The sequence below is a fragment of the Semicossyphus pulcher genome, unplaced genomic scaffold (assembly GCF_022749685.1).
Source record: "Semicossyphus pulcher isolate SPU_LCO1_2020_fin unplaced genomic scaffold, fSemPul1.0.p SCAF_3, whole genome shotgun sequence".
Taxonomy (NCBI): domain Eukaryota; kingdom Metazoa; phylum Chordata; class Actinopteri; order Labriformes; family Labridae; genus Semicossyphus; species Semicossyphus pulcher.
Genome location: NW_027211704.1, coordinates 16,569,901 through 16,590,572, shown reverse-complemented (window position 1 = coordinate 16,590,572; position 20,672 = coordinate 16,569,901). Strand labels below are relative to the sequence as shown.

Sequence of the window (20,672 nt, the reverse complement as noted above, 5' to 3'; positions counted from 1 at the left end):
CCACGACCAATGATTATCTACGATCTCGCAAGCATATCTGCTCGTCGCCGTCGATGGGATCTATTTCAGGTACAAAACTCTGCTCTTACGTAAGGCGAAGGAAAGGAAAAGGTTTCAGGTCGGTGCTACCAACTGGAAATTTGGGTCAAATAAAATAAGTACTAGTGAAAGGTGGACAAGTGAGGAAGCTTCTCAGAGAGGAGGAAATGAAACAGCTAAATTATACCACAAGAGGAGACGATTGGTGTCTGGAGACCATCAGGTGTGTGTGCCAGTTTTTCATTGTTGTCTATCTGTCGTATCTTCTCACACACACTGGTAACACAATGAGGGAGATTAGCAAAGTCTACAGAGAATGAAGTGTTAACGTGTGCCTTATGTGCGAGGAAGCACACATACCTCCCTATTCTATGACTCTGATCCTGACCTTTAACCTTGGAGGTGTTTTGCAGTCACAAGATTGTCTTCTTCCATTAAATATTAGGAGTCACCTCTCCTTTTTGCAAATACTTTTTTGTATTCACCAACAATGAATTACTTGTGGTCTAGATCGCCTACGTTATGTCCCCTAACTCTTCCTTCCTCTTGTGCCACTGTGAGTTTAACATTTGTTTGGATGGTACTGAAATGCATTGTAGGGCTTTAATTAATGAGTATCATCCTTAGAGGAAAAGCCACTGTCAGTCAAAGCTGGTGTTCTCTGTAATCGATAGAAGCAATAATATTTGAAATTGGAAATTGAAATTGGAAATTGTGGAGAAAGTTGTACAAACAGCTCGTGGTTTCGCCCATTCTACATTCCTACAACACCCAGCGTGCATTGCGCCCCTCCCTCTGAAAGGAACGGCCCAGCGAGAGACACTGGAGTGAAATACCACTTTTTTTATTTACTGCAGGCAATGGCTCAGAGCGCTACAGAATCAGAAAATGACAAGAATATACAGACGGATCATCTAAAAAATCTTTGACTTTGACAGGACTTTGACAGTCTACATTTCAAACCTGACGATTTTTAACGAGACTTGACTCGGTTATAAATGTGGAATGTCTGGGAGGGAAAACAGGAGAGCAGGCAACGTTTCAAGGCACCGCACAGAACAAATGATTACATTTTACACTATGTGTTTTTTTCATCTGAACACCAGAGATGTGGACTTGAGACTTGATGACTTGGACTCGAATCTGACGTGACAAAAAATAAATGACTTGAGACTCGACTTGACTCGGGGCATGATGACTCAGATGACTTGAGTGTGTTAATAAGTTTGAATGTTTGCTGTTAAATATAAAATTATACAATTCAATGTTGTAAAGTTTCTGTCTAACTAACAAGTATGTACGCAGCGCAAACTGGGAATCATGATTGGACGCCTCAAAAAGCTCCCGGTATGTGATTGTCATGAATGATGAATGAACTCCTCGCTATGGCAACACGCAACATCAAAGCCCACCGCTACCTGATGTTTTTCCCCCAAAGAGAAGCCTCATCAGTCGTACTCATTACGACTCAGTACAGTCAGACAGATACAATTCATTGTCATACTTTTTGGTAGGTTATATAAATCGGGACTTGACTTGACATAACCTGTGACTTGACTTGACTTGACTTGCCCACGAAAACATGACTTGAGATTTACCTGGGACTTGAGCAAAGGCGGGCTTCCTAGATTGAGGAAGTGTAGTTTAGCGAGCTCCCTGGCCTCCACCAGATGACGTGTTTTATGTAGTCCAGTGGAGGTTTTCCACGGCCCACTGGAGAAGTGGATAGCGTCCTCCAATTAGCATTTTTTTCTACCATAATGGCATTAGCTCCACATAATAGCACGATGGGACAGAGGTTGAAAATCGGCAAACTGGCCCTTTAATGAGTAATTGTTAAAGATTATAGAAGACCAGGGAAAGCAGCAATCTTATAAATAACCAAATTTAAAAGATGCATAGTCAATAGACTAGTCAATAAATCATCAGATCATATGGATGCGATAAAGAGAGAAAGATGCCAAATTACAGTTTGGATTCAAACTTGAGTCAGGCAGCAGGATTTCAGCCACACCTTCAGTAGGAACAGGTTCAAACACTGTCGGCTTTGGCGGCGGTCTCTAAACTAGCTCATTTCACCAAACCCTGCTGTTACACACGTATATGGGCCAGTGTAGGTGCAGCGTACCTGAGATGTTTGGTCCCTCCCTCCCTGTGTCCTCACTCCCGGCCTAGATACCCCTCCTCTCAGATTTCCTGAGGGCTGAGCCCGGGGCTTTTTGTCAAATGTGTTATAAGATAGGAGGAGGGGGGTCCGGACGCCCAGTCCCAGGGGCCCTCACACACAGGACGTTAGCCTGGTGCTACAGTGTAGCTCTGTGGGGTAGACGTATGTCTCCCTCCCTCTCTGATGGACCCTCCCTCGTTCTTTCATTGGTGCAGCCGGCTGAAGAAAAGAGGCGATTGTTTGGAGACAAGAGGGATGAATTTGTCTGCCTCAGACGGGAGAAGAAAAGCGGTCTGAAAGGGACTTGTCAGTGGTTGTGGATCGGGTGGTTGGAGGGTGTCCCACTTTTCAGGGAGAATGCGCTGTGTGTCAGCATGTCCTACCTTTCCTGCAGTGTGTGTGCCTGTACAGTGTGTGTGTTAGTGTGCCCAGATTACTCCTTATTGTTGTAATGTAACACATAAGTGCCACCTAAAGGTTTTCCTCTTCCTGCTTTGTGTGTTCCTGTTAGGAGGAACTTTATCTTGTTCCTACATTTTGATATCTTAAGGTGAACCATAAAAGTCTCATTACTTTTGAGGAAAGACCTCAGCATACTTTATATCTCCATCTTTAAATATAAGAATAACATCTCCCTGTAGCACTCATGTTTGGCCTCAGTGAGAGTATGTCAGCGCGTCCCCGTGGACAGGAAAGTTTTGTCAGCGTTGTGTCGTTCACGTCTCCTCTGGGACGCTGCTGATTCTATCTCGTATTCTGAGGACGGCCGATAGTGGCCCCCTCTCTCTGTCTTTTTCCTCCCCTTTGAGATCTCAGCAGAGACAACGACTGTGTGAATCAAACCCAGATCTCGCTGAAGCTCGTCCCAGATTGCAGCCGAGAGGACACGTCTCACACACTCGGGTCCTCTAAGAATGAGCAGTGTGGGAGCATGTGTGTTTAAAATGAAATGACTGCATCACAGGTGTATTTGTCTCTTTGTTACCCGGGGGACGAGAGTGTGGAGACAGTGGGTTATTTTTAAGTAATCGGGGTCACAGTAACCTTTTTTCATGACCTTAGTCATCCTCTCCTCCCTGTGTCATTATTAGGGCTCTGAGCTGTCTAACTCCGCTCCTTCCTCCTTTCATCTCCTTTATCGTCATCTCTCTGCTAACCCGCTCCTCTGAACTCACTTCTGGCCGTGTTTTTGATTCCTTTAATTGAGTTTGGTAGAAAAACAAACGGTCTTAGGAGGGGGGCGCTCGTGCAACGGTAGGAAATATAAATCTCAGCAGTGAGCTGATTTAGGATGCCCACCCAGTCCCCCTAACTCCTCCTCCACAGACGTCCTCAGAGGGGGTTCACCTCGAGAGGACTTCTTGGCTGCGTTTTATCTCCTCTTTATGAGGAAAGTACCGTTTGTTCGCTAACATCTTCGGTGAGGATGTGACATTTTAAAAGGGTCTGTGAGTAAGCCTGAGTGCAGCGTGTGGGGGGGTTTGGAAGAATGACGGGGTAAGTGCTTCCAGGGTGAAAGGTCAGGGAAGACTTGAGAGGAGGCTGCATGCTGCACTTGAGTTGACCCTTAACTTTGTGTCATCTAAAGACTCCCGGCTGGAGCGTCGAGGTAGAGACGGCCTTCAGATTTCTAAGGAATTCAAACTGAGAATTTTTCTTACTGGTTAATGGACTGTACTTAAATAGCACTTTTCTAATCTTCCGACCACTCAAAGCTGTTTTACACTACATGTCACATTCACCCCTTCACACACACATTCACACGCTGATGGCAACACCCTACATGCCAATCTTCAATGAGTATCTATACACATTAATACCTGATGGCTGTGCCTTTCGGAGCAGTTCGGGGTTCAGTGTCTTGCCTAAGGACACTTTGACATGTGACTGTAGCAATCAGGGATCGAACCCCCAACCTTCCGGTTAAGACCGACTGTACCACTGAGCCACAGCCGCCCCTACTCTTTACGCCATTTACTAATCTCACCGACTGTATGGTTTACATTGTAGCAGGGCTGTGGCACTAAATTTTCTTTGGGCCCACTTAGTCTGTTTTTTCACTAGACTGACGCCCCTGATTATAGCTGATAATTTCTCCAACTAAACACACTAGCCCCTTTTTACACTACCAGTTCAAGGCAGGGTTAATATTCCTCTGTTATGCCTCATCTTTTATGTAAAACGCATGGGGGGGGGGGGGGGGGCAAAGTTGTTCCCCCTCTAAACTGGCATAGGAGGTACAGAGGCGTAACAGAGGCGTGTGAACGCTGTGTAAAACCACACACGGGGGCGGCTTTACGCCAGCGTTGCCTGGTTCAATGTAAAATGGCAAAGGCAGTGTTACAGCGCTGCAGCGGAACCACATTGAAAAAAGGCCGACTGACATATTGACCTGGTTTCTACACGCTAAGTTTTTAGAATATTCTTTAAATGTTCTCCCTTTAACCTGCTTGAGAAAGGTCATATTTTAAAGTGAATTGATCTGAGTTTTTGAGTCAGGTATCATTGTGTGGTAATACAGTTAGAATGTGTTTTAAAAGGTTAAAGGGTTTTACACTGCACCACCACACAATGTTTCTTTGACCCTAAAGCAGACGTGATGTTCACTGCCAGGTCTAAGGTGTCTTATGTCACTGTAAGAGCGCCGTCATGTAACACACTGATATCGAGGAGGCCAATTTCATAAGAGTATTATCTAATGAGCCGATGGTTAAGTAATTGTGGGGACATATGGCCCAGCCTGCTCAGTTTCTCAGCACTAATCTGCAGCTCTCAGTGAAGTAACCTGTTTGTTGGGAAGTGGTGTTTCATGTCAACAAGGGTTACAGGGGTGATGTTAGTGCATTGATACTGTGCTGCTGAGAATTACTGCAAAGCTCGTCCTAAAAGGAGAGGGTAGAAATGACTTGGTAGGCAGCCAAGGAGGTCTGATGAGCGCTACAAAAGCCCCTCTGTGCCCTGGTTGGACAATAAACATGGTTTATTGACTGTTTGATGAATAGAAGATGGAAGTTATGGAGTTTTTTCTTTTTGGCTTATTAAAGATAAAGTTTGTACAATTTCTCAGCCGTCACTGTTTATATGGTTTCTTTATTAATTAGCAGTACGCATTAGCCACCGCATTTTCTTTTCTCTGTGAGCGTGAATTCACTGACTTTGGCAGCATGTCAGAAGTGTTGAGCAAAAGTCATGATATAGAGGCTTAAAAAAAGCTGCACTAAACATCGTATTTTCCTTATTTAGATGCTAAGATCTCACCTCACAATGTCGCTGACATTAGCAACACTTGTGGAGCAGATTTGTGGAGGTCGAACTGGCTATTAGTCCAAAATCTGCGTAAGGAATAGTCAGAAGACATTTTGGGATGTGAAAGTGAAACCACTCTGGCATTTGTACAGGTAATACGAAGCTTAATCCAGCAGGGAGTTAGCTTAGGTTAGCATAAAGCTAGCTCTATTAGCACCTGCAATTCAGGTCTGTTTTACCCACGCTAAAAGTTTGAAAATGTCACGTTGTGGTCTTACAGAGATGTCTGACTTTAGCTTAGTAACTTCTGGGACTCAGGAAATTATGGGAAGGAATCTTTAGGTGTTGGATTTTGTAACCTTTGGACAGAGCCATGATAGCTGTTTCCCCCTGCATCCAGCCTTTGAACTAAGCTAAGCTAACAGTCATACCAGGGGTGTTGTACTGTGCCCCGTACGGTCATTCTCTGTCGGTCCCTCCCCACATCCAAGGCCATTCCTTTGTGTATTTTTGTGAGGCCCTGTATGTCGATCTGGATTTCCCCCCCTGTCTGACACCCATGTTCATGCTTTCAGTAAACATACAAGAACGACAATCATTCTTATCTAAATCTTGGCAAGAAAGTGCACGAGCCTATTTCTGTAAATGTTGAACTATTCCTTTAATGTGTTGATCCAGAGATAAACAGGGATGCATGGAAAGCTACAGAACATTTGATGCACAGAAAAAAACCTATATTATCATTGTACAAGGAAACAAATAGCTGACTTTTAAGGGTATGAATTAAACGCCTGATGGTGCGTTAATGAGGTGGGACATCTGTAACACGTACACTGCAAGTTACCATCCTGTCCCATTATGGCACAGAGGACAGCACAGTTAGCCGTATGACTTCCTGTATCTGTTCTTATTATGTAGCATTATATATTGAGTATTGAATAGAAGGAGCAGATGTGATAGTGAACTTGATCTCTTTATTTCTTATGAGTATAAATGTGGACCAGCTCAGAGAAAGCGCTTCAGCTAAAAATATATTCATAACTGTTGTAACAGCTTCATATTATGATTCAGGTGATATAGTCAGAAAAAAAGGCAGTGAAAATAAATTATCTTAATAACAATAATAATTATAATAATAACAATAATTATAATAAACAGTGTCATCAAATTCAGACTCATAAACCTTTTTTTGTTGCTTGTTTCTTTTGTGAAAACTCCTTTAAAATTGTCCATGAGCAAAAAAATCCAGCATATTTTATTTTAATGTTGTGAAGGAGACGTCCCCTTCAGACTTATTTACAATATTCACAGTTATTAAACCTGTAGGGCACATACCGAACCACACTGCAGCCAGTCAGGCTGTCAGTGGGGATAAAACTATGAGGTGCAATTACTTTTTTGTGTTTACATGTGTGCGCCCGGCCGACAGGAAGCAGAATATCTCTCTGACTTCCTCCATCAAATCAGGTACCAATAGATGAGAAGTACAAAAGTCCTTTCCTCCCACCACAGGTTCTGCAGCGTTCTTATACGTCAACCCCTCTCCTCTTCCTCTCAGCCCATGGCCGTAACCATGTTAGAGTGGTGCGGGTGCCCAAAGGACGGGTGTAGCGGGGTGGGTGTGGGTAGCATGTGTCCAGCGTGGCTGAAAGGCGGCAGGTGGCCCATGGACATGTGTCCGGCCAGCGAGGCGGCGCTGAAGGGAGAGTTCTTGTCGTGCAGGCTTTTGGAGAACTCCTCGTAGCTGTCGCTGCAGCGCTTGCTCTTTTTGGATTTGTTGGACATCTTTCGGTTGCGTGTCTGTATTCCCTCCTTTTTCATGGTCAGAGGTCGATTCACCTGTGTGGGGGAGGAAAGAGGGGGTGAGTGATCCGGCTTGAAGTGAAAGTTCAAACTAAGTACAGAAAATGTATTCAAGAACACCTATACATAATCTATCCGTTAATCTAACTAACTGTAAATCCTGTCTGAGCATCTGAGCATAAAGCCCATTGGTTCCTACCATGGAGAAACATTGTACTCTGCTTAAAACTTTGTAGATTCATTTGTTAACTTCCAGTAATTTTCCTGAAAGGCCTGGATAATGTGGTTTTTATGAAATGTACTAAAAGAGGAGTAAATACTAAATTTGTTAGGGACTATTTTCTGATGCGGATTAATTAATTTTCTGTCTATTGAAGAGAAAGAAGGAAGCAGGTTTTGGCTACACAGACAAAACTTTGCACCAGTTTAATGGTCATTTTCTTTCTTTTTGTTGAAATTTAGAGAAAAACAGAATCAGCTTCATCCTTTATAAGTATGCATGGATAGTAACTGTAATCTATTCATGCCACCAGTCTTAATGGTATTCATAAGGAGACTGCTCTTGTTGCAGTCCCACTTAACAGCAGTCCCACCATTGTGACTCTCGAGGGGATTACGCCTCCCATGGAAACAATAAAGCACAAAGAAAGAAAACACCAACCGGTCCAACAGTCTCTCTCCCTCTCTCTCTCTCTTTCGGCCTCACTTATCCCTCAGCAATCAGCGTAACCTGCCTGACTTTACTTCCCGTCTACTTGACCCTGCTGGCTTCGCACAGACCCAACTTGGCGATCAGCAGTCAAAAACTTACATTATGCAGTTTGTAGTAGAGGCCACAGGCGTTGCACACCGGGTCTCCGTTTGCATTGCGCCTCCACAGCGTGGTGGTGGTCGTCTGACAGTTAGCACAACAGGTGCCCGCTCGCCTGGCTGCAGACTGTGAGGAAAAAGAGATGAGGCTTGATTAGAGGTTAGTGACACAGACAGAGACAGCAGAGGGAAGTTTAGGAATTCATTTGGAATATATTCAAGTATCTATGACAATAGTTGAACTTTCTAAACAGCTTCATGACTTCAGGCCCTCAAAATAGATTATTTTGAATATTATACAGATCATCTTAGGAATAATAGATCAATTGGTTGGCCTATTTAACCGCAAATGCAAAAATTTGCACATGTTCCGATTAGTTATTTTGTTCCGCCAACAGCCCAACACAGAAATATTCAGTTTATTATCATAGGAGAGTAAGAAAAACAGAAATATCCACATTTAGAGGTTAGAACCAGTAAATCTAATTGATTGATTATCACCATTGACACTTAATTTTCTGTCAAGTGAAAAATAATTACAATCAACTATTTGTTGCAGCTTTTAAAAACATTTGTAGATGTTATTTTTGTTTTTTATAAAACTATAAATGACATCCTCAAATCCTTCAAATTAAAAGTCATAAACATGATGTCAGAGGGATGTTAATTTGATATAGCCTGATGTATTTATTGTGGAAAATGCTTCAAGTTCTGTTTTTAACTACAGTTATGAAATGAGTTAGGTCTACGTCCACTGCAGGAAATTATTACATCCATCTTCAACCAAAATGCTCTAATAATTATATCATTTATTGTAATCTATTAGGGGCTATTACTCTGAAAATCCCACCACAGCGCCCATAGTTGCCCTGTTAGGTCATACATCAGCGTCCATAACTTTTCCTATCGTCTGTTGTAATGTTCACTCTGTGCTTTCTCTGAGAGCTTGACCACTGTGAATCGAGCTTTGAGCCTGCAGTCAGGAGGCCGCAGCAGGAAACAGGCGCTGGCCCCGCTGCTTTATCTGGACCGGTCAGACATCCGGAGAGGAAACTTCTGGAAGCTGCTGCTGAACACCAGCGAGCTCCGGGCCGACCGAGCCGTACGGAAACCAGCCTGATATATGGCAGAGGGAGCCATTAAAGCTGTGAGACGCTGGAATACAGGCTCGTATATTTAGTATGAAGCAGACAGGTGTCTGCAGGTCGGTGTCGAGCAGATTTTGACCTGTTTGTCGCGGCGATGTCGACTCATTACAGCGCGCGTGCTTCAAAAAAACATACCAGATCACGTGAATAAAAATGTTTACTTTCCTTAAATTATTCTCTTATTATTATTGCGAAATGATCCCAAATTTCACAATAATTATATTGTTGTCGCCAAGTCTTAATAGTATCACCTGTTGCTCTTCTTGGTTGATTTATATTCCTTCAATAAGTCGAACATCATGTTGCGAACTTTTTTTGGGGGGGGCGCGTGCATGTTAGCGAATAGTCCATTGATTAAACAGCTTTACTACAATAGTGCTTTTACGTCTATTTTCTCGCCTTTTCACGTCGTCCTGTCGCATTCGTCGAGGTTTCCTTCAAAATAAAAGAGTTCAAAGCCATTTCCATACGTGTCACTGCCCTACAATGTTAATTAGGCTGCTGTTGCTTTAATGAGCAGCGTCTGTTGACTCTGCAAATACCCTGTCTTTATTTCGTTTTATAGGTGCCTCCTGCAGCTGCATCACACGACTTACACAACTGATGCACACGTTAGAGTAAAATAAGGGTGCAAATGTATTGCTTTACTTTGAAATAATTATATATAGCATATAGTAATATTTATTTCATGTTGCCTAAATATTTCAGAAGAGAGGAGAGATAATTATATATAAAATATATTTTTTAGCATAATTGATGCTTTTGGCTCAAAATTAAAATTGGACTTCATTCTTTACATTTTTGACGCCTGCTATTTACTTTTCTGAACAAAAGCTTTTATACGTTTAAACTGTTTAAAAAACTAGAAAAGTAGGATGAGTGGGGCATAACGTTTGGGCTGACTGATTCCCAGCAACACTGATGTTTGAAGCAGGTCATCATGGGACGATTAGAAAAGCTCCAAAGCTGCTCTGTCAGTTTACACGCACTCTTTCTGTCCTTTGACTACCATGTGTTGTCAAAACGTCTGCTTTTCAAGAGCTACAAAACAGTCTCTGTTTTCAGCTTTGTGACAATACAAGGTCACATTATCCAATGAGTTCTCAACTGGAACATTTTATCAAACTAAAAATGGTAAAACCTAATTTTGAGACACATGTTCTCACTGCACAGAAACAGTGCTACAAATATGTCAAAATAAAATCACCTTTAAAAAACATCACACTGCACAATAAGTGTCAGTGCAGCCCTGCCTTGTTTAGAGGGATGGGTTTCTGGCTCTGCTATCTATGTCAGAATCAGAAGCAGCCGTAATAATGATCACAGAGCACAGATAGCCCGTCTGTGCTAACCATGGTGCTAACAGCCTGAGCTGAGGGAGCAGAGGTGAGCGAGTGAGACAATTCCTGGAAACTGATTGGGAAAATATAACTTTCCTGCAATTGTCTTCCTCCTCCCCCCCTCTCCCTCCACCTTACACTCTTTTTATTTACTGCCACACGCACATGCACGCACACACATACACTGTGTAGTAATGGGACTCACCAGTCTGCGTTTGGGTTTGATGAGCGGTCTGTTCTGGCCGTTCATCTTGTGGTACAGGCCGCAGGCGTTGCACAGGTAGTGTCCCGTGCTGTCACGTCTCCACAGAGGGGTTGAGGTCGCTCCACAGTTCACACACTCGCGGCCCTCTGAAGAAGAACACACATGTGTAAGATGTGTTTGTTAGACCAACTTTGATTGCTAAATTTCAAACCCCTCTTACTGTTTGATTTGGCTTACAAGCACATATGTTAAATATGATGTGTTTGGTCGCCATCAGTTTTTACTGCCACTTTTCTGAAGTAACTTGTGTGTGCGTGCACGTGCATTTTTTCTGCATTTCCACAGACAACCCTTTCAGTTAAAGATAAAGTACATTTTGTATTTAACTTTTTGACCCACTGACTATTAAGAGAAAGAAACAGGTGGTACAAAGTGACTAATACTTCCGTGCATTTGCAGAAGCAGAAACACTGATACATTTTAGGAAGAGTGACAGTCAGTGAATAATATATAATAAATAGATAATTAATAGATCGTTTATTTTATAAAGCAGATCCATATAATCCCCCTTTTCAAAATAAATTAGTATATTTGAGCTAAATGTCCAAGACTGTCCGAGACAAACAACCAGTAAGGACAAAAAACGACGATAATGTAGGTCAATAAAACAGCAATCTATGTCATATCTATTGTAGAGTCATAATAATACTTTAGGAAATTAAGGTCAGCTCTAATTTAATAGGCACCAGTTATCCACAGTGAGTTCAGGTCTCCATCCTCTATAAACTGGTTAAACACAGACAGGCTTAAGCTGGGAGTCTCCTGTTCTCATCAAATAACAATCAGGACAGTGTATTCATGTCTAATGTAACCGAGAGGAGACTCGCAGCCTAAACACTGAGGTTTTGGCTCCGTGCACCTGCGGATCTTCCTTTCACACCTCTGGGTTCAATCCAGCTCACTGTTCTGCTGCAGCTCGCTTGTTACAGATTGGTGCTTTACAGAAGGGGATTATTACAGTGTATCTGTGGAGGACTTCTGAGGGCAGGCTCAGGCCTCCGAAAACATATATTGAAAAATACTATAATTTGTATTATTTATTCTTATGCAAATTCCAAAATTATTAAGAAGTTTACTGATGCATAAATCACAGCCTGTACATTACAGCAGGCTGGATGTGTTTAAGGACATGCAGAATAAATCAAAACCTGTTTATAATTAGAGATATATTTACATTTAATGAGTTTATAATGTATTGTATCCAGACAGACTGGACTAGTTAGACAACATTTCTTGTTAAAGTTACTGTTTTTAACATTAAATGTTGTGCCTTTAAAAATAAATAAATAAATAAATGAATAAAAAAATTAATTCTCATTAGGATTTGTTTGATAATAATCATGTGCTTTATATGTGTAATATGATCATAAACAAATTCTGTTTCATTTTATTCAGTTTATTTGTCATTTAAAACCAGTGCAAATGATGCAAAGCTGCTCTGTGAGAGCAAAATAATCATCCTTGTTCCACAAAAAGAGCAAATATGATCTTCAGAGCGCCAAGGCATATAGAGATGTACATTAGATTTTTTTTAACAACAAAAAAGTGGAATATAAACTCACAGACTGTCTAATTATTTATATATTTTTATTTTAAGGGCTGGTGTCTGCTGTGTTTCATGGACTCACCGGTGCAGGAGCGTGTCTTGCCCTTATTCTTGGTACTGTAGCCCGGTGAAGCTCCCAGCAGGCTGCTAGGGTGAAACAGACTTCCGCCGTACTCGTGCGCCGCTGGGAGCGAGTAGGTGGGATAGGTCGGTATGGGGTGGTGGGTCGAGGGCGTCTGAGCGCTCATGGAGGCCAGGCTGCTCCTCAGATGACCGGAGCCCTCCATCTTCATCCCCTCCGCTATCGACAACTGATATTTGATAGATTCCTTCTCGTCCATCGTCCTGGCGGAGGGAGACGCGGCTCCGGGGTCCGGTGAAACGTCCTTTGGCGGAGTAGGCGGGAAAGTGTACCGATACGGGCTGGGGTGAGACGGCGGCGTTAGCGAGGAGGCCGAGACCGTGTTTGAAGTGCTGCTGCACGGGTAGACTGCGGAGAGGCCGCCGGGGGAGGCGGAGCCCGGGTGGTGCAGGCTGGGCTTGCTGAAGGGGCTGACGGCCCAGGCGTTGTGGTGGTGGGCTGACAGCGCTGCTTTCCCTCCGTCCAGCCATGAAATCCCCGTCAGACGAGCTGACAAATAAAACAAAAGTTAAAATTAGTATAACAGAGGACGATGCAGCATTTAGAGAAACTGTTAGCTATTTTTTTTAGACTTGTTGATTCACTGGACACACTTTCCTGATTAACATGTGTAAACAAATTCACCTAAATTCACAAATATAGACGAATAAATCTGGTATTTCCTGAACTAAAATATAAGCCTACATTTAAAAAAAAAATCTGTTCCAGATTGCACACGTGCAAAATTGCATTTTCGAGGATTTATATTATTTATTATTTTAATCTCAAGAATTTTTTTTTCCAAAAACAAAATACAATTTTAAACCATAAAAACAAATAGGCTAATGAAAGAATGTGACGACATAATGAAATCAATGTGTTTATGAATAAAGCCAGAGAATAATTAACGTTTTAATTAACGTTTAACTTAAAAAAAAAAAAACTGTCACATACACCTCTGATAACATTGAAGGAGATAAATGCTATTTGTGCTATTTGATGAATAAACTATTTCTAAACCATTGTTTTCGGGAAAAAAACTTTAAATCTTATATTAGTTAAATGTTCTCCCCTGTTAGTGAGCTCCATCTTACCGTGTGCCTGGCTGTAGGACACCCGGGCCCGGGCGGAGTTGTGGTAGTACGGGTTTCCCTGCGAGTCCAGGTGATTAAAGAAAACATCCACCTCGTCCGGAGGCAGCAGCTGCGCCGTGGGCTCCATGTAGCCGTGGCCCAGGCCGGGGTGATGAGAGTCCGGGTGCTGTCCGTTCAGCACGGCGTGGTGGTGCATCCAGCGGGGCTGATCAGCCGCCACATCCATCTCTGTGTGGATCACTGATGCGCTTTAATGTCAGGAATATCCAGGCAGACAACACAGGATGACAATATGTGTCCTTTAGGAAATCTTTAATGTGTCCATTTACAGTAGAAGTGTTCTTTTTGTGACCTTCTGGCTTAAATTCCTCTCTTTAATTCTGGAGTTTGACACTGGAAACCTGCAACAAGCAAACATCAGATGTTAACATTTCAGAGGCAGTAATGTGTGATGTTATCATCACCTGTCCAAACGCCGAGCTCGTGGTGCACGTAGTGACGCAACAATATTTACAACCACATCACACTCACCCACATCCCTTTCTCTTATAACCCTCAACAAAATGCTCCACTCATGGCAGTAAAACAAACACGTCGTACCTTTTCCAGTGTTAGCCTGTTTTATCCACAGGTTCCGGTGAGCTCGCGCCTCTCTGTCTGACTGTCTCGTGCCCTTTTTTGCTGCTGCAGGTCCCCTCCAGGTTTCGGCTGCTGTTTGTCTGAGTAAACTCCGTCCGCTGGGACTTAAAGCAACACGTATAACTGTGGCTGACAGCGCGGGGCCAGGCTTGTCAAGCTGGTGGGCGGGGCGGAGCTTTGTCTCAGCCAATCACAAGGCAGCTGTGTAAAACCTCAAAGGCGTGTCGCGAGAGCAGAAAATCAGCTCTCTGATATTCATATGGCTGAGGAGTTTGTCTGCTTGAGGCCAGGACTGTATTATGACTTTGATGTACTTAATGGAATTTAGTGTTTAATTAGTGTGTAATATTCCCTGAAACATAATATATATGCTGTTTAAAATGAATAGGCTTTATACAAACATTTATATCCATTTGTCTACTGTTGCTATTTTCCATAAGGGCTCAGCATCACATCGACACAGACAAATTAGGCTGATTATATCTTAAAACATTGGATTAAAAATAGTAAATGACACACCTAAAAGAACTGGAGCTGTATGACTTCAAGTATTACCGCATCTTGTGATAGCCATTTGGTCTCACACTCCAGTGGAAACTTCTATCAGTAAGCTAAATGTGAAATAGTCTTTAAGGTGTGCAGCAAAACCCCTCAAATAAAACACTCTGTTTAACAATCTGTCAATCTGCATTTAGGATTTCATGAACTTCACAACTGAAGCAAACGGGTTGAAGAAAGGTTGTGTTCTGATAAATTCGGTGCTGATGATGTGTTTTGTTTCCCTAAATTTACCACCTTTTTATTAAATATTAAAATTAAGAAATAGCTTGTTGCGCTGCATTTCATGTTCGTTTTTTTCGGCCTGATTCCTGGTCTGTTATCGGTCGTTTAATGGCTAACCAGTTCAGGCTGCATTTTTTTTTATATATACAGCAAACTCACTCTCTCTCGTTACTCTCTCTCCCCCCTCGCGCATGATTGACAGACAATAATTGGAGAGGGAGCGCGTGCAGCCCCGGCCGGCCGACTCTGCCGCCTGCTTGACGCCGTTTCCTGACGTCAGTGCATCTTAGTGAAGAAAAAAAAAACTGAATCAGGACATGAACTTTAAGAGGGACAGAGAGAGAGAGAGAGAGAGAGAGAGATAAAGAGAGATGGACGGGGTTGCCCGGAGTCTGCTGCAGTCCCAGCGGATGAACTCGAGGAAGGACACTGCAGCTGATATTTACACTGTGGCAGCATTAATAATACATCGAGTACATCCTCAGACCTGCTGAGATTTCAAAGAACAGGCCAACAAGCATCAGCGAGGTTGACTACAGCCTTAAGATCAGATCAGATGACATTAGATTAAAAAAGTGAAATGTCCTGAATGAGGAAGAAGAAAACAAACATAATTTACCAGTAGTATACGTCATCAAATTTTATCTCATCTTATCTTACAGTCTACAAAATGCATAATATGCAGGAACATAGTAACAAAATAATGCTCCAACTTTTTAGTCGGTGTTTGTAGCTCACTTAGAAATTCAACAGGTCAGATCCATCTATCTTTCTATCTATCTATCTATCTATCTATCCATCTATCTATCTATCTATCTAACGTTGCCTCTAATAATTGTAGTTGCAGTCAGCTACCTTAGATGAAGAATCAGCTCTATTGTAGATAAGTTAAAGTCATTATTTATTCAGGGAAAACGCTTCTTTTCAGGCAGCATTAAGAGGAAAATCCTCCGTCTATAAACTGCAGAGAGCAGAACATACCGGAGGGACACGTGCGTCAGTATTAGAGCTCATCAGCATGATAATGTGAGAATACACATGCTTTGAGTGTGAGCCCTTTTGATCCGGCGTGGCGATAAAAACCTTATCGGCGAAGAACATCCACTTCCATTTTAGGATTTGACATTAATTCAATCCGCCCCTTTTTTTTTACTGCCTCTTTTTTCTCTCTCTCACGCGCTCAGGAGAGAGGTCGCAGCTCTGAGAATCTCATTATAGCACGAGAAAGTGGTTTAACCTAGGCCTTTTAAGAAAGATAAGTAAAAAAATCAAATGTCACTGCAGCAAATCATACAGAAAAAATCTAAACAAGTAGCCCGGAAATAGACGTTTATTATTTGTTTTAATAGTAATTTAAAAAAGCAAGAATTTTGAATTAGGTTTGGTTGGTGTTTTCTTTTTTCTTCTTCTTTTTTAAAAACATTTTGGTGTTAGTGTTTTGTTGTCGTGTGTGTATTAATTTTTTTCCTACTTAAACTCTTTATATTGACGTGTGTGTGTTGTGTTTACAAAGAGAAATCCAGCGCCTGTATGGGATCCTTGGCTCCCTCTGATTCTAACCCATCCCGGGGTAATTTTTCATCGGTGCAGGCTAATCTTTGTTCTTTGTGCAGATAATAAATAGCCTAATCGTTATCAGCGAGCTGCTGGAGGTGTCGGGGAGAATGGGGGCTGATCGGCCCGGGAAATAGGCTCCAAAGTGCCGCGGAATAAATGACATTTCTTATCTCTCCCTCCCAGATTATCGCCGCCTTTTCAACACTCGCACAACAAATAGATCCAACGCAGGGAATGCATCATTTACTGGAGCAGATCTGTGCAAATCATAGATGGATAGATAGAGGAAGAGGGGGCTTTATTATTTACAAGTTTAATGTGGTGCATGTGCAATGTCTTTATTTCAGCAGCATAAATACTGCTCGCTTTGCCTTTATTTTTTTGAGGTTATCTGCGCGAGCCATCTGAGGTTCCGGTTCTTTGTTGTGGTTTCTTATTTCTTTCATGTTGGATTGGACTGGATAAGATTTAAACAGACGCAGCAGACTCCACGCAGGCAGAAAAATATATTTGAATAATGTTTTCATGTGGTGGAAATTTTGCAAATAGCAAATGCTAGCAGGCGGTTTTTAAGCCACTGGTCCTGTTTACAAACAGATTTTATGAATCAGATTTAGCTGATATTTGAAACTCGCATGCGTGCAGGAGGAGTGTGGGATTGATTTTATTTTGTTACATGGTCTTAACTTTACAGCACTTATGTGGTTGGGAATCATTCTGTTGTGTAAATAATGAAAACACTGAAGATGATTTGATTAGGCCTGATTATTTGAAGGTCTTATTTTGAAAATCCATTTCAGAACGTCGTCAAAACACCTTAAAAGTTAAATTTTTAATGAGCTAAAAATGCAAAAACCTTATTTCAGTGTCTTGCGTTAAAACACAAAAAATACTAATGAATAAATTGAAAATGTTTCCAACACAAAAGCCACACAGAGATATACAAATACACAGTGCAGTGTGCAGCAGTGTGCGGGAGTGTGTTGGAGTGAGCAGTTGCGGCAGTCAAAGGTATTTCTCCTTCCATACAGACGTGATGCTTCATAAGTGCAGCTGCAGCAGCCCTGGGTGCTGCTGATGGTCTCCACGGTAACGCAGATAACAGCACACTCATTTTCCATATCTTACAGTCTATTATATTCAAGGATTAGTTCTCCTTCCCCTAAAGGTCAAACATAAAGTCAAGCGAAGCAGGAGTGCTCCTCCTCCTCCTCCTACAGTGACTGAGCGTTTCCCATTTAAACCAGTATGATGACCTTTGCTGACCTGCTCTGATAGATGCACACCTCCCACTATGGACAGCAAACCCCCCTCAATTTTCTTTCATATTCTCAAAGGGGCCTAACAGAGATTCTTTTGGTGTTGATATAGTTATATATGATTTTGTTAAACATGTGTGTCTACAGTTCATTCACCTCTTTTATGCTCTGTGACTCAAACATTGCTTTCTCTGGACTCCATAAACAAACAAACAAGATTGATATCAGACTTCATTAACACTACGTGCAGATTTTGCAGCATTTTAATCTTTGTTTAGCTGTATAGATCCTAAGATTTTCTGAAGTAGCATCCTAATAACTCTGTGTAAATGAAAGTAGTTCCAAACAGGCAGAAGTTAGAGACTGCCTGGCCTGCCAGTCGTAACTGCAGGACTCCTACAGTAAGTTTTTAGTCTTAAAGTAACTATAAAAGAACTTTGGCGCTAAATGTCGCTCCTAATTTATTCACAAAGCACATTTAAAAACAACCAAAGTTGACCAAAGTGTTGTACAATCAACAGGACCGCCAATAAGGGGGGGAAAGGGGAAGGCTTTATGGGGCTCAGCCACTAAGGGTCCCCATGGGGGCCAGCAGTAACCTTGTTCATCCTAACTATAAGCATTGATAGCTTTTTGATTTAAACCTAAATACTCACTCTTACTCATTAAAAGAACAAAAGCAGTACTTTTTCATAGGGTTGCTATATTTGAGTGAATCTTTGACATAACAAGACCGACGCAAAGAACAGGATACCAGACAGAAAGAAAGAAGAAGAGGGAGCTAGCACATGTACACAATAATGTGGTAATGATAGTGAAGACCTTTGTTATTGAACACCTAAACTTACAGCTTCTTCTGTGGATAATAATAATGAGGTTTCTGTTGATGAGTCATACATGTACTTGTTTATGTTTGGGGTCGTGTTGGAAGAGAAGGCGGATGTGTTTATATGAATAACTCAGATTTGGAACGGGCCCGTTCAGTCGACCTTTCAGGGGCACAGCCGTGACGGTGGGCGGGCCTGACAATCAAACGTAAAAATCAAACAACACAATAAAACACAAAGACCAACTCAAAAACGACGGGACAATAAAATAGTTAAAAGACGAATAGGAAAGGAAAAGGATTTAAAAAAGGCAACTCTCCTGCAGAGCCAAAAGCCAGCGAATTAAAGAGCGTTTTAAGGTTTGATTTAAAAGCAGGCAGTGTGAAGTCTTCAGATTGATGCAGGTAAACTTTGATGTCTGTCACATTAGCTCATCAACAAATCAAAACAGTCCAGTAAGACCAGAGATACAGTTTGTCTTCACTCCTCGGATGCTGTGGAATCATTTTACTGTTCTAATGAAGTTTTAATATCTCAGTTGTCTGTAAGAATTATAAAAAGAAAAGATTTTTGTGGGTCTGAAAAATCCTGCACATTCATCAACCATCAAACAATTTAATTATATTTAATTCAAATTAGCTTTAAAAAACATTTTATTGAACTTTAAATGCAATTTAACTGGATGTTATTACATTTTTTAATTACATTTTAATATAAAGTTCAATGTACAATTTAATTTAGAATATCCCTCAAATTTATTTCATTCAATTTAATTCACTCACTGACGCTGACGTACGGATCACTTTAGAGACAGTCCATCCAGAAACATGTTGTCATCCAGAGAAAAGAGGTTCAGCAGGAGTTCTTTCAGCAGCTTTGTAAACAGCTCTTTAAAGGAAACTCTGGGAGCTTCAGCACCACTGGAGGACTCCTGATGGTGATGTGTGACACTTTGTGAGCGTGCTGCGTGTGTGAATAACCAGGCGGACAGCGACACCTAGAGGAGAGGAGTTCCTCTCGTCATCCTCTCACACTGACGATGAAGGTGCCGCTTCCTCCTCTCTTTAATCATCCGAGTGTGCTGCCTACATGTTCATTACTCAAACTGAGAATGACCTATCTTTGATTATATGGTTCCATATTAGGAAAGTGTGAATAAAGTGCAAACAGCATATGCTCCTGTTTAAATGCTTTGAATTTCCTGTTACTCCAGTATATTGTTTAATGTCTCTGACTTCCCTGTGTGCCGCCCTGAGAAGGATCTTTAGTGAGCCATTAGAGGTCAGAGGTTCACTCCTTCACTTCCTGCTCAGAGAGCAGCAGGAAGTGAAAGTTTACAACACCTTGTCACTAACAACCTGTCAATCAAACTCTGATTCACCGGAGCTGTCCGGGGAGTTGGAGAATTCAAAACATCTTTTTTTTCTCAACCTGAGTGTTCGTTAATTTAAGCTTTTATTTTGTCTTCGTGTTAATCCAGATCCTGTGTGTGTGTGTGTGTGTGTGTGTGTGTGTGATCAAGTGTGCATGTTTAAATGTGTTTAACAGTGTGTGTGTAATCAGGACTCTGAAGGCTGACCAGAGAGTTTCAGCTACATATACTCACTTAGCTCCAATGTTTTTTGTATTTTCCTGAAGTAAAGTAAAAAATATAATTGAGAAACAAATAAGTTACACATTTTTTTTAATAAAATGTACAATTTTTAATACAATAGGGGAAGCAGTTTAAGTGCAGACTGGTTTGAAAAAACGACATCATGACAATAATTTTACTTGGACAAAAGTTGCACAGACTTAATGTTAAGTATGAAAAATAGAATTGTTTTATAGAGTGCGCTGAGACATTTTCATATCATAAATGAAAGGAAATCAATGAATGAATGACACATTATACAACCAAATTTGTTTTGAATATTAACATGCATGCAACATTTGATCATGGTAAATAACACAAAGCACAGGTATTTGGTCAGTGAGTCAGGGAGTCTGACATGAACGCCTGTACCATAAATGCAACTCAATCCATCC

The 20,672-nt window shown here is 41.5% G+C and overlaps 1 protein-coding gene across 1 annotated transcript; it reads right to left on the bottom strand.

Moving 5' to 3' along the window:
* Positions 1-6,406: 6,406 nt before the first annotated feature.
* On the bottom strand, positions 6,407-14,344 carry gata2b (GATA binding protein 2b). The gene is made up of 6 exons (XM_069678062.1): positions 14,180-14,344; positions 13,580-13,980; positions 12,447-12,995; positions 10,759-10,904; positions 8,067-8,192; positions 6,407-7,291 (listed from the first exon to the last, which is right to left on the bottom strand). The coding sequence occupies exons 2-6, from the start codon at positions 13,803-13,805 to the stop codon at positions 7,007-7,009; spliced, it is 1,332 nt and encodes a 443-aa protein (XP_069534163.1). The 5' UTR covers positions 13,806-13,980; positions 14,180-14,344; the 3' UTR covers positions 6,407-7,006.
* Positions 14,345-20,672: the final 6,328 nt, after the last annotated feature.